The sequence below is a fragment of the Nematolebias whitei genome, chromosome 3 (genome assembly GCF_014905685.2).
Source record: "Nematolebias whitei isolate Nwh7 chromosome 3, NemWhi1, whole genome shotgun sequence".
Classification (NCBI taxonomy): Eukaryota; Metazoa; Chordata; class Actinopteri; order Cyprinodontiformes; family Rivulidae; genus Nematolebias; species Nematolebias whitei.
The window spans coordinates 3,674,597-3,688,377 of NC_056500.1; the positions used below are offsets into that span (position 1 = coordinate 3,674,597).

Consider the following 13,781-nt stretch of genomic DNA (forward strand, 5'->3'; position numbering starts at 1 on the left):
CATGTTGTACCTGTACATGTTGTACTTGTACATGTTGTACCTGTACACGTTGTACTTGTACATGTTGTACTTGTACATGTTGTACTTGTACACACAACAGGGCCGATCCTAGAATCTGAGTGACGCTTAGCCCCCCCAGTGCTGACGGTGGCTCTTGGCTTGAACAACCCCATGGCCACTGGCGTCAGAAGCATTTGTACCGTATTTTACACCGTACACGTCGCTTTGCCGTATAAGTTGCATTTATTACGCGTCACCACGGACATCCCGGAAATGTGGGCCGGTGTTGTGCCAAACATCAATTGGCTGCCGCGGGAGCGTGCACGGGAGGACTTTAACAAGAATTTAACAAGATTAACACTTAACAATTATTTGTTTGCTCGACATTATAGTAAAGTTGTGTCTCAGTTGAACTTTTACTTAATAAATTCACTTCAATGGTCAAATCAGCTGCGTTCACCGGGGCGGTGCAGCAAAATGAAGCTGATTTGACGTTTGCTCCAAGCGAGCTGGACGAAGGTGGCATGCCATACTACTCGAGTACCATCTAGCGTCTGAAAATGGTAGTGTTCAATATTTTCAGTCAGAATGAATGAAAACGGTCACATCTCAGACAAACGTTGGTTTATAAAGATGAGAAAAATCCATAAATACCTCGCTTTGGTGTATAAGTCGCAGAGCATCCAAATTATGCAAAACACTGTGACTTATAGGCCGAAAAATACGATAATGGAGGGACACGTTGGTGGAGATATCTGGGGGGGGTCCTCCCCCAGAAAATTTTGAATAAAGTAGATGCTATTTTCTGCATTCTGGTGTATTTTAACAGGTTGTTACGTTTACCTACATCAGTAATCAATTACTATTTTAGAGAAGTAGCCTGACCAACAGCTCTCCCTGTGTGAATAGAGCACGCTCGGCTTCTCACACATCCTAAACACCACCCCAACAAGCTCCTGCAGGTAAGGGGTGTTTACCTTCAGGACAAATTGTGATTGCCGATTGGTCAGTTGCTGACGAGCGTACTGGATTGATTGACAGGTGGCGTCAAGGGTCCGACTCGTTTAACAAAAATCATAGATTTTATTGGTCCATTTAAGAGTCGTCAATTATTCCAAATGTATTCAATATTTTGGTGAATCTACGGTTTGAGAACTAAGTTTTCTTACAAAATCCTAATGACCGTTTCTTCATTTGTGTTAAAAATAAGGTTCGCTTAAGAACAACCCCCCCACCCCACCCCCACCCCAAAAAAGAGGCTAAAATGGCCACTGACGCACATGATGATTTTTTTTTTTACAACAAACCACTGGTTTCTTATTTTTTCAAACAATCTTGAGCCTTTATTTAAAAAATTTCCAGAGCTGTAGTGAAATCAGGTGTTGGTCGTTAAAAGTCGACTCGGTTCCTCGAAGGTTCGAAACGTTTGCGCTCGTTAAAATTCACCGCAGATCATTTGAGCTCCTGGTGATTTTATTTAAACTGTTTTACAAACTCAAACTCTGAACGTGTTACTGTGAAATAAGTTGGTTTATTTTTTGTTGTTAAAAAAAAAAAAATCAGAAATACAAATGAACTGGTTGGACCCTCCTGCTGCCCTTGGGTCAAAGTCACCCACAAGGCCCCAGTTTTACGCCCCGTGGGACATTTTAACCCGAGGGCAGCAGGAGGGACAAACCTCCACACATTCTGTTCATTACGAACATTAACAGTAAAAAACAACGTTAAGCCTCGAGCAGTTTTGTGAGCGGCTGATCTGAGCGCAGTTTTCATGGGTCGCAGGGGTCGGCCACGCGGCCCACGAACAGCAGCGTGTTGAGGCTCGCCTCCCTGATGAGCACCAGGAACGGACGGTCGGCCAGGAACACCTCGCGGTTCAGGTTCATGGCGCGTCCGACGGCCACCACGGCCGTGGCCGCCGCCGCCTCGCTCCCCTCCTCGTTCACCTGAAAACAGAAAACATTTAGAATCACGACCCGTCGGTTCGCTCCGGGTCCACCAGAACCGCCTCGTTACGCCGCAGACGTCTTCGGCAGACGGGTTCTGTGAAGTGGCTGTGGTTGATGGTTTGCCCCCGACTGACCTCCAGGAAGGCTTTGTGGAAAGCTTCAGAGATGAAGAGGGAGGCGCTGCCGTCCTCCAGGATCCCTGGAACAATCGGACAGGGGGGTCGAGGGTTTAACGAGCACATATTGATTAACAATAACTAATCGTTTCCTGCCGTATAACACTTGTGGCCAATCGCTTGAATAAACGACGCTTTGAGCTCATTTAAAACTCGACTGACGGTTTTAAAGTCTTCATTAGTCTCGAATTCAAAATAAAACTCCTCTTTTTGTTTCAAAACTCAAGATTCAAATGAACAGAAAAATAAAAGTCCTGAAAACCCTGAACTGTAAGTTGGAATTAAATTTTAAAAACAACAAAATGTATTAAATGTCATAAAAACATATTTAGATTTTTGTATTAACTCAAATAAAAAGTATTAAGACAAAAATTACAGTTAAGAACACAAAATGGCAAAAATAACCTTTAATTTGAAAAAACTTGTATTCCTTAAGTTTTTGTGTAAAATTTAAAAAAGAAAGAAAAAATCTGAATTAGGAGTAAATAAATGTTTAAAATGTTTTAAAAATGAATAATAATTACACAAAGATGTCTGGATCTGACAAAACGACGTGAATAAATGTTAAAATAAAAACTTTAGAAATGTAATTTAAAATAATCTAGTGGTTCATAATTAAGTAGAACAGCTTTATTTTATATATATATATATATAAAACTATATATTTATAATTTCCTTTGACTTTTAAAATCCATGTGGAATAAAAAAAAGAAAAGTATAAAAAATAAATGCATCTTTAGGATTCTATTTTTTTATGTTTTTTTTTTTAAAGCTCATTTAAATAATTTTTTTAAATGAACAAAACATTTTCTGTTTTGCAGACGGGTTTAAAATCGTTACGTTTGTTTTATTTTGTTTGAACTTTGTGCATAAGTTTTCATCCAGCGCACACAGAGAAGTCAAACTGATTTATAGAAATTAAACTGAGAAATAAATCTGGACTCGTCAACGGTTTTAGATCTGGTCTGGGTCTGAGGTCTCCCTGCAGGTCCCACCTGCTCTTCCCTGAACCTGAACCCAGTCCGGTCTGGTGTATTTAGACTCCGAGGTTCAGGTGGACCCACCTGGCAGGCTGGCCTTGCTGGCGTCGAACAGGTCCGTCAGTCCCATGTCCTGCAGCTTCTCCTTCAGACTCACGTTGTCCTCCACCCTGAAGCGAGGGACGGAGACGGAGACCGTGGTCTCCTTCATCTGGTTCAGCCAGCCGTTCAGTTTCTGCAGGTCCAGACTTTCCTCCACCTGAAACAGCAGGACTTTACTGAAACGAGTGGCACTCCCATGTCCCCGTCTCTGAGGGCTTTGGGTGCTGAATGTTTGTAGTTCTGGAGACGAGTGTTTTTCTGGACTGGGTGAAGTAAACCTAAATGTTCTGGTGCGAGATATTCGAGTGAGTTGCACGAAGAAGAACAGAGCCAGGGCTTTTTTTCTTGTTCGAGGCAGCGGTGGAGGCAGGGGGTGGCCAATGGTGGCCTTGGCCCCCCATAGATTAATCTTCAGCCACCCCAATAGTTTGAGGAAACTATACTTTAAGCAATATAAAAAACTAGAAAACAGTTTCCTCAAATCTTGTGGGGTGGCTGGTTTACAGATATTTATGGTAGGGGTTGAATCAACTAGTCCATTCTGGGACATCTCGTGAGTTTTTAAATTTCACGTCGACTAGTCGCAGTAACATGATTGTGTCACGCCACCGCCCGGCGCTGATCACCGCCCCCCTGTTTTAATTTTAATTTATAAAATAAAAACAGGATGGCGTTTTATTTTATTTAGTGGATTAAATTTAATAAAACTAACATTTGCAGCTTAATAATAGTTTTGGTTTTCCTGTGACGTATTTGCAGTAAGATGAATGTTTAAATCATTTCTCTTTGGGATTAATAAAGTATTTTTTTAATTGAATTTGAATGTTAGGAGCTTAAATATACGTTCTCGATGTTTTGTTGTGCTTTTTTGTAAATAAGAAATTATGTTTTTTTGTGAATATGATAAAGCGTCTTGAGTTCCCATGACGTCACAGCGACTAGTTGGCGTCGACTTGAAAAAATATGAAGTCGTTCAACCCTAATTTATGGTGGCCATCTTGGATTTTGACGTGACACCCCAGTTTTCAGAGGAACCTTTTCTTCCGCAGAGGTTCATCCACAAACTAAAATGGATGTTGGCACCTCACTTATTTTTCAGGTCATCATGCAATACTGACGGACGGACAAGATCCTCATGAAGATGTTCAAGAAGCGCGTAAAGAACTCACAATTATCCAGAAGAAAACACAAACGGTGTTGATAAATGTCAGAAAGATAAAAGTTATAGCTCATACTACAGAAACAATATGGCCGAGTTTCTTTCAGGGAGGAACGTTAAGAAAATCAACAAAGATTCAAATCTAGAAAACCCGTTGGAAAAACTACAGCCTTAACAACAAAAAAAAGAAAAGAATTGTTTGTTCAAACTATTTAAAAATGCTTGAAAATGTTATTTTTTAAATAAAATAAACAACTTGAAGATTTATGAAGTTATAACTGAACATAGTGAGTTTATACCGACACAAAGTAAATTTATAATTTGACGTAAAGTGGGTTTATAACAGGACATAATTAATTACATGAAACAATTTAACTTAATAAATACCAGCTTCCTTTAGCTCAAGGTGGCCTTTAGTCTGCTGCCATGAATATTGGGCGATCATGTAATTGTGTTTTTATTTGTGTATGAGCAAATTATTTCATGAACCTCTGAAGAATTTATTACATCTTTCAGAGAGTAACCATCGGACGTACCAAGAGAGCTTCGTCCAGTTTTATGTTCGGTTGGGGAACGTGACGAGGAAAGCGTGTTCTGGTCCAGATTACCTGACTGAGGGGGTTCTCGCTGCTCGGCAGGATGATCACCATGGTGATGTCGTCTGCTCGGTACGGCATCTCCAGCAGCTGCACTTTGTCATCGGGGAAATGTTTGTACTTGAATTTGACCTCCTGGAACATCATGTGGACCTGACACCTCCGATCTTCACTGACGGAGAAGTCCGAGGGGAACACGTGTTCCTTGGGAAACTTACTTTTCCACTGACCCTAAGAGTAGGAACACCTTTTAGATGTGATCAGACTAAAAACAGCATTTCTCTGTTAGATCTTCTCAAACGCGTCGGAACATCTGTGCAGACGATGTTCAGTTTTCTAGTTCTGATTTCTAGCTAGTGTATAGAAAGATGGTTGTGGTACAATTTAACGTAACACACAAAAGTAAAATCTATATTTCATCAGAGCAGCTTCAGATATTAAAGTACCTTGAAGAAGATTGTGTTGACAAGAACCAGGACAGTGTTGGAGTCCAGCGCACCTGATGGCAGCGTGTCCTGGATTCGGTTGTTCGTCTTGTTGGAAATCCAGTTGTTAATGGTGACCCGAGCCTCGTCAGGGTTCGTCTGTGACAGAAAACCAGATTTACTGATCCAGCTGGTGTTGGACACCAGACACCGTGTCTGGTGCTGCAGGGTGTTAGGGTTTATTTAAAAAAAAAGGTAGTGGAGGTCAAAATTCTGAATGTAAATCTTAATATTGTCAGCACTGAAGGTAATTTTGACAAAAAGTTAGAATTATGGAAGTAAAATAAGAGCATAGAAAGTAAATTTACCAGAAAACGTTTTAATTATAAAAGTAAGGAATGATGTCATCTGCGTAGAGGATAATTTTGTCAGCAAAAAGTTAAAATTTTGAAAAAAAAAGAATGATATAATTCTTATAAAAGGTCATTTTGTTCACAGAATTCTGGAAATAAAAATAGATATCATCTGCATAGAAAGTAATTTTGTCAGCCAAAAGAATTCTGGAAGTTAAAGATACAGTCGTCCCTCGCTCTATTGAGGTTCACTTCTTGTGGCTTCACTGTATCGTGGGTTTCTTAAACCTGTTTTTTTAATTATGTGTACATGCTGTATAGTACTGTACATTCATCTCATCATCTTCATGGCCAAAGTGTTTAAGAGCATATGAAGTTTTTATAAGAGAGGGAATGTGACGATTCCTGCCCGTCTGTTCAACACGCTGAGATCAACATCATTCTCACCTGGTGGCCGTAGCTTGGCGTCAGATTATTGAAAGCCTTGCACAAATACAGGCGCTGGTCATAAAATTAGAATATCATGAAAAAGTGTATTTATTTCAGTAATTCCATTCAAAAAGTGAAACTTGTATATTATATTCATTCATTAAACACAGACTGATATATTTCAAATGTTTATTTCTTTTAATGTTGATGATTATAACTGACAACTAATGAAAACCACAAATTCAGTATCTCAGAAAATTAGAACATTACTTAAGACCAATAAAAAAAAGATTTTTAGAAATGTTGTCCAACTAAAAAGTATGAACATGAAAAGTATGAGCATGTACATCACTCAATACTTAGTTGTTGCTCCTTTTACCTGGATTACTGCAGCAACACATTGTGGCATGGAGTCGATCAGTCTGTGTCTCTGCTCAGGTGTTGTGAGTCCAGGTTGATCTGATTGTGGCCTTCAGCTCTTCTGAATTGTTGGGTCTGGTGTATCACGTCTTCCTCTTCACAATAAATAAATGGCCTCGCACCCATCTACCTCTCTGAGCTACTGGAACCATATGTTCCCTCTCGGGCTCGAGATCATCCTATCAGCTGCTTTTGGTTGTTCCAAAAACACGACTGAAGCTCCGAGGAGATCGGGCGTTTTCAGTCATGGGTCCCAAACTGTGGAACAACCTACCCCCCAACATTAGGCATGCCACCTCCCTTCCTGTGTTCAAATCCCTGCTAAAAACATATCTGTTCTCTCTGGCGTTTCATACTGCGTGAGTTGATTTAGTGTATCTTGTTCCATGTCTTCATTTTAATGCTGTTGTTTTAATTTTTTAAGGTATATTCTTACTGCTTTTTATTTCTCAGTGTTACCATTAGTGTTAAGCACTTTGATAACAGTCTATCTGTTTTAAATTGTGCTCTATAAATAAATATGACTTGACTTGACAATACACCATAGATTTTCTATGGAGTTAAGGTCAGGCGAGTTTGCTGACCAGTTAAGAACAGGGATACCATGGTCCTTAAACCAGGTACTGGTAGCTTTGGCACTGTGTGCAGGTGCCAAGTCCTGTTGGAAAATTAAATCTTCATCTCCATAAAGTTGGTCAGCAGCAGGAAGCATGAAGTCTCTAAAACTTCCTGGTAGATGCTGTGTTGACCTTGGACCTCAGAAAACACAGTGGACCAACACCAGCAGATGACATGGCCCCAAACCATCACTGACTGAGGAAACTTGACACTGGACCTGAAGCAACGTGGATTCTGTGCCTCTCCTCCTCCTCCAGACTCTGGGACCTTGATTTCCAAAGGAAATGCAAAACATACTTTCATCAGAGAACATAACTTTGGACCACTCAGCAGCAGTCCCAGGTGAGATGCTTCTGACACAGTTTCTTGTTCAAGAGTGGCTTGACACAAGGAATGCGACAGCTGAAACCCATGTCTTGCATACGTCTGTGCGTGGTGGTTCTCGAAGCATTGACTCTAGTTGCGGTCCACTCTTTGTGAATCTCCCCCACATTTTGGAATGGGTTTTGTTTCTCTCCAAGGTGCAGATATCCCTATTGCTTGTACATTTTTTTCTACCACATCATTTCCTTCCCTTCACCTCTATTAATGTGCTTGGACACAGAGCTCTATGAACAGCCAGCCTCTTTAGCAATGACCTTTTGTGTCTTGTCCTCCTTGTGCAATGTGTCATTGGTCATCTTTTGGACAACTGTCAAGTCAGCAGTCTTCCCCATGATTGTGTAGCTACAGAACTAGACAGAGACCATTTAAAGGCCTTTACAGGTGTTCTGAGTTAATTAGCTGATCAGAGTGTGGCTCCAGGTGTTTTCAATATTGAACCTTTTCACAATGTTCTAATTTTCTGAGATACTGAATTTGGGGTTTTCATTAGTTGTCAGTTATAATCATCAACATTAAAAGAAATAAACATTTGAAACATATCAGTCTGTGTGTAATTAATGAATATAAAAAACAAGTTTCACTTTTTGAATGGAATTACTGAAATAAATCAACTTTTTCATGATGTTCTAATTTTATGACCAGCACCTGTACATTCATCTCATCATCTTCATCGCTGAAGTGTTTAAGATCATATGAAGTTTTTGTAAGAGAGTGGGACTGTGACGATTCCTGCCCGTCTGTTCAACACGCTGAGCTCAACATCATTCTCACCTGGTGGCCGTAGCTTGGCGTCAGATTATTGAAAGCCTTGCACAAATATATGTCCAGTAATTATCTCATCTTCTGACCGATCCCCTCAAACTGACCAAGTTCTGTGCCCTGGATTTTCCTGTTTGGCCTTGAGAAACTTTCCACTGCATTTCCACAGACGTGTGCCGACTTCCACCAGTCTTTTCAAAATAAAACAGAGCGTGCTCTGTGCCCGCTTGAATTTGAGTCCTCCGCTAAATTCATTACAGGGAAATGTTAATAAGAGTGTGGGAAGAGTTTGTAGGGGTGTGGGAAGGGTTTATAAAGCCTTAATATATATAAATGATAAACTATAACAACGTTATATGATTTTCACTTATCGCGGGGGTGTTTGGAGCGTAACCCTCATTATAGGTGAGGGGTCATCACATCGAAGGTTTATTTGTCGACAAGAAATTAGAATTCTGAAAGTAAAATAAATGTAATTAAGATAGGTCATTTAGTCTACAATTATAAATTCTGAAAGTAAAGAATGACATCATCAACATACAAGGTCATTTTGTCTACAGAAAGTTAGAATTCTGAAAGTAAAGAATGGTCTATTCAAGATGGAAGGTATTTTTCTCTCCTGATCTTTTAGACGTTTTAAAGCAAAGAACGATGTCGTTGGCTGAAATGGAAAATTTAGAGTAAAAACTCGAACATGAATAAAATGTGAAAACAAAAGTAAGACCAACATCAAAACATTTAAATAACCATCGATTTAGTGATTTTATGGCCCAACAATCTGCTTCTTGTAGCTTTATTTTCATTATTTAAACTATTCAATTTTACTGTGAAATCGATATATTTTAATGTAATTAATTGAATATTTTCAGATACGTTAGAATAACGTAAAATATTCTGAGCACCTTGAAGTTTAGAGGCAGCAGTTTTTCTCCGTACACCATCTTGCTGATGTTCTGGTACGTCTCGTTGAAGAGCAGGGACTTCTCCCCGAACAGCCGGTTGGCAGAGATCAGCTCCGTGCTCTGGTCCTTCTTTCTGTACAAGCGACAGTTCAGTTTGGCGAAGAAGAAGTGGACCTGGTCGGACGTCTTCTCTGAGATGGTGTCGAACTGAAACACCTGACGGAAGAACAAAGTTGTGCCCGATTACTGTAAATCAGTTCAGTTTATTTCTAAAGCTCCAAGTCACATCAGGCGCTGAACAGAAACATTTTTATATAAAAATAATAATTTAACTTTATTTATCTGAGGAGCAGCTTTGAGTTTAACTCCATCACTGAACTCTCATCTTGAACAAGCATGAAGGCGACAGTGGAAAGAAAAACTCCCTCATGAGGAAGAAACCTTTAGCAGAACCAGGATCAGGACAAGAGGACCATCTGCTTCGACCAGCTGGGTTTGGTAAGAACAGATACACAATGGCAGGTCAAGAACCACATGTTAATATAGTATCAAATGAAAACTATTTAATTTTTACAATTCATTTAAGGAAATGGTCAATTTGTTCTCTAGTAGTCTAAGTCTATAGCAGCATGACAAGTCAACCCTAACTATAGGATTTATCAAGAAGGAAAGTCTTAAACTGGACAATGTGTCAGCCTCATGGACAGAAGCTGGAAGTTGGTTCCACAAGAGAGGAGCCTGAGAACTGGAAGATCTTCCTCACATTCTGCTCTTAGAAACTCTAGGAACCACAAGTAAACCTGCAGTCTGAGAGTGAAGTGCACTGTTAGGAAAATATGGAACAATAAGATCTGTAATATAAGATGGAGCTAGGTTGTTGAGCGCTTTGTAGGTTAGTTGCCTGACTAAAGTAAGATGACTTGGTTTAAACTTTTAGCCTTAAAATCTGTGGTTTATAATCTTTTTATAACCAAGGAAACAACAATATGTAGCGTAATGAGTAGAACCGCTGCTCCTCCGCGTCCAGATGAGCCAGTTGAGGTGGTCAGACATCTAATGACCCCTGGACGCCTCCCTAGGGAGGTGCTCTGGGCCAACTGGGAGGAGACCCCAGGTGCCTCAGCTGGACTGGGACCACTTTGGAGTCCTCCCAGAAGAACTGGAACGGGTGGCTGTGGAAAAATGGACCTTCCTGCTGCCTGTTAGACCTGAGTCCAGGACCAGAGGACGGAGGGATGGATGGTGTTTGTTTATCAGACTTTGGTTCAACGATGTTTGGTTTGGTTTTAGTGGGCTGCAGTGTTGTGCTGATTCAAAAGCAGATGGAAACCCATTTAACCTGAACACCCCCCCCCCTTCCACACACACACACACACACTAAAGTCTAGTAAAATCCATGTTCCCTGCCTTTGAAGTTGAGTAAGGGTGATAACACCCTTAAATATGAAGCACCCGCCCTGGAAAATGTTCGGGTCAAGCTAAGAACCCAATGTGGTCTCTGCTTCAGAACAGAGGAGCTCAAGTTCAACCACTGACGTCAGTTTTCAAAGATTTTAAACACTTTCAGAGAAATGTGAATAATTTGTTGTTTCCGATCGTTCAGTATCCCGAGCCGAGTGTTAGGACCTTTTAGGACTTTCTGACCTTCATGATCTGCTCCAGCGTGTGGTTGCAGGCTCCCAGTTTGGTCATGGCGAACGCGGTGGAGATGCTGATGGGGGACATGAAGATGTTGCTCTCGGGGCTCCTGCTGCGGCTCAGCTGTTTGTACAGGGACAAGGCGAAGCGGCTGTTGGCGTTCGACAGCTCCCATACTCGGGGGTTGGCGGGCTCAGGGAAGGTTTGGGGCTTCGGGTCCGAGTCCTCCGGGTCAGGTTTGCGGTAGATGCAGCGCGGCTGCAGGGCGAGGTCTTTGGGCTTGGCGCTGCAGATGTCCAGGAGTTCAGTGGATGAGACCAAAGGTAGAAACGCCAGAAACAAGAACCAATCGGCCGACCTCATCCTGCACCAAGAAACAAGAAGGTTAGTTTCACACGTTTTGATAGAAGGTGCTTCATGACATTTATTTTAAAAAGATTTTAGTTCTTATCATAAAAATAAAATATAATAACCCCCCCCCCCTTAATTTAAGGGGTTTCTGTATTAGGACTTAGACTAAAAGGTCTAAGGCTCTAAAATTATTCTAATCTCAAATGTTCGCTCACAAAAGATTTCACCGAGTCATTAAAGAAACTGGATCCAGCTGTGGGTCCAGCTGTGGGTCCATTTGTAGGTCCAGCTGTGGGTCCAGCTGTGGGTCCAGTTGTGGGTCCAGTTGTGGGTCCAGCTGTGGGTCCAGCTGTGGGTCCATTTGTAGGTCCAGTTGTGTGTCCAGCTGTGGGTCCAGTTGTGGGTCCAGTTGTGGGTCCAGTTGTGGGTCCAGCTGTGGGTCCATTTGTAGGTCCAGTTGTGTGTCCAGCTGTGGGTCCAGCTGTGTGTCCAGCTGTGGGTCCAGCTGTGGGTCCAGTTGTGGGTCCAGCTGTGGGTCCAGTTGTGGGTCCAGCTGTGGGTCCAGTTGTGGGTCCAGTTGTGGGTCCAGTTGTGGGTCCAGCTGTGGATCCAGCTGTGGGTCCATTTGTAGGTCCAGTTGTGTGTCCAGCTGTGGGTCCAGCTGTGGGTCCAGTTGTGGGTCCAGCTGTGGGTCCAGTTGTGGGTCCAGCTGTGGGTCCAGTTGTGGGTCCATTTGTAGGTCCAGTTGTGTGTCCAGCTGTGGGTCCAGTTGTGGGTCCAGTTGTGGGTCCAGCTGTGGGTCCAGTTGTGGGTCCATTTGTAGGTCCAGTTGTGTGTCCAGCTGTGGGTCCAGTTGTGGGTCCAGCAGGTTGTAGAACCTCCTTCAGCAGCAGAACTCTGTGGTTTTATTTTTCTGTTTGTCTCATGGTTCTGGAGAAGTTCTGGTCCATGCTTCTTTCCATCGTTGCTTCAGTTCATGGAGGTTTCTGCTCAGCTCTCTGAAGGTCAGGCTGAGGTTCTGGACTCTGACTGGACCGTTGCTTCTGTTCGTTTTGATCCGTTCTGTTGTAGATCAGCTGCTGTGTTTGGGATCACGGTCCAGTTGGACCCAGTTTGGTCCAAGCTTCAGCTGTTGGACAAATGGACTCACATCTGACTCCAGAACCCTTTGGTCTGCAGGAGTTCACTCAGAGACCTCAAGGAGCCCAAACCATCAGCCCTCCACCTCCGTGCTGACAGCTGGGAGGAGCTGTTTGCTGCAGTGCCTTCTGGGTAAACATCTGTCCTTTGTTCTGGTTCTGGTCCAGAAGTTTTATGGTTTCTTCAGATGAAACTTTCCAAACCCAAGTCGAGGTGCCACATTGTTTTTAGAGAAAAGAGGCCATGACCTTTGACCTGTTGACTGAGGCCTGGAGTCTGAGGTGGAACTCATTGCACAGTCTGACCTTCAGGGTGAATCTGCTGTGAAGATTGGCAGAAGGTTTCCCACCTGTGAATAATGTTTCTCTCTGTAGAACGATGGGGCCCAGATGACCTCTGACCCTTCTCACACTGACGGGCAGCAACAGCTGCTTCTCTGAGGTCCTTGCTGATGTCTTTCCACCTTGGCGTTGTGTTATCACACCTGGATGCTCAGAGCAGAGGTGGTCCCACTGACGACCAGTTGATCCTGCACTGGGACCACTTTTTGTTTTTGTTTAATAAAAAACGACTCGATGGGATCTGTTGTGTGTTTCTGACACTTGAGGTCCGATTTAATCATTTCAGAACCCGGTGAAGACCCGATGGGTTTCAGTTTGTCCTGATTGATGAGAAGCTAGAACTGAATGAGGGCGGACATTATTTTTCCCACACTTTATGTAAAACGGCCATTTTAAACCGTTCTGTTGAAAAGGTCTTTAAAAAAGGAACTTTTGACCACACGAGAATATCGGCTGAAGGAAACGGGCCCACGAGACCAGAACATGGAACGGACAAGAACTACGAGGTAAATATTGATGAGAAGTCTGAGATAAACGAGAAGACGTGTGACTGACTGAATATCAATAAAAGTGACTGAGCTTTTTCACTTTGCTTCAGAGAACATACTTTAAGTTCAGCTCAAACATTGGACCTCCGTGTTTTCATGAGAACAAAGAAAAGCTCTTACCTGAGCAGGTTTAGTGACGATCGTTCAGGTTTTGAAGCTGATTTCAGGTCAGTGTCCCGCCGAGCACCAAAAACCTCACATTGACCTTTGAGACATCGACCCGCCGCTCGTCAGCAGATACCAGGAAACATCTGGACCAGAACCAGCTGCTGCCGAGGGCGGGAAAACAAACGCCTCCGATCAATAATCAAACAGGAGGCGGCAGCAATCAATACGAGGCGGAACGTGTTTACCTGATGGCCGGGACAGAAACGAGCACAGGAGGAGAACGTTTCGATGTTTGTTGTATTCAGAAGAGGACGCAGCGATGGAGCCGTTTGAGTACGAGTCATTGCCCACGTCTTTTCAAAGAGTCCCAGTTAATTCCACAAAATAAATGTAAAAACGATGC

The 13,781-nt window shown here is 42.4% G+C and overlaps 1 protein-coding gene across 1 annotated transcript; it reads right to left on the bottom strand.

The window, feature by feature from the left end:
* Positions 1-1,651: 1,651 nt before the first annotated feature.
* serpinc1 (serpin peptidase inhibitor, clade C (antithrombin), member 1) lies at positions 1,652-13,496 on the bottom strand. Its single transcript, XM_037674439.1, has 8 exons — positions 13,391-13,496; positions 10,897-11,254; positions 9,253-9,468; positions 5,409-5,546; positions 4,975-5,193; positions 3,190-3,364; positions 2,084-2,148; positions 1,652-1,946 (listed from the first exon to the last, which is right to left on the bottom strand). The coding sequence occupies exons 2-8, from the start codon at positions 11,251-11,253 to the stop codon at positions 1,770-1,772; spliced, it is 1,347 nt and encodes a 448-aa protein (XP_037530367.1). The 5' UTR covers position 11,254; positions 13,391-13,496; the 3' UTR covers positions 1,652-1,769.
* Positions 13,497-13,781: the final 285 nt, after the last annotated feature.

Bases quoted from the DNA above. Each gene is read 5' to 3' on its own strand.
- serpinc1 (XM_037674439.1), bottom strand. From the start codon at position 11,253: ATGAGGTCGGCCGATTGGTTCTTGTTTCTGGCGTTTCTACCTTTGGTC. The intron at 9,469-10,896 runs GTCAGAAAGTCC...TTCTTCCGTCAG, and splicing joins CGCTGGAGCAGATCATGAAG to GTGTTTCAGTTCGACACCAT. The intron at 2,149-3,189 runs GTGGGTCCACCT...CGATTGTTCCAG, and splicing joins CAGCAAGGCCAGCCTGCCAG to GGATCCTGGAGGACGGCAGC.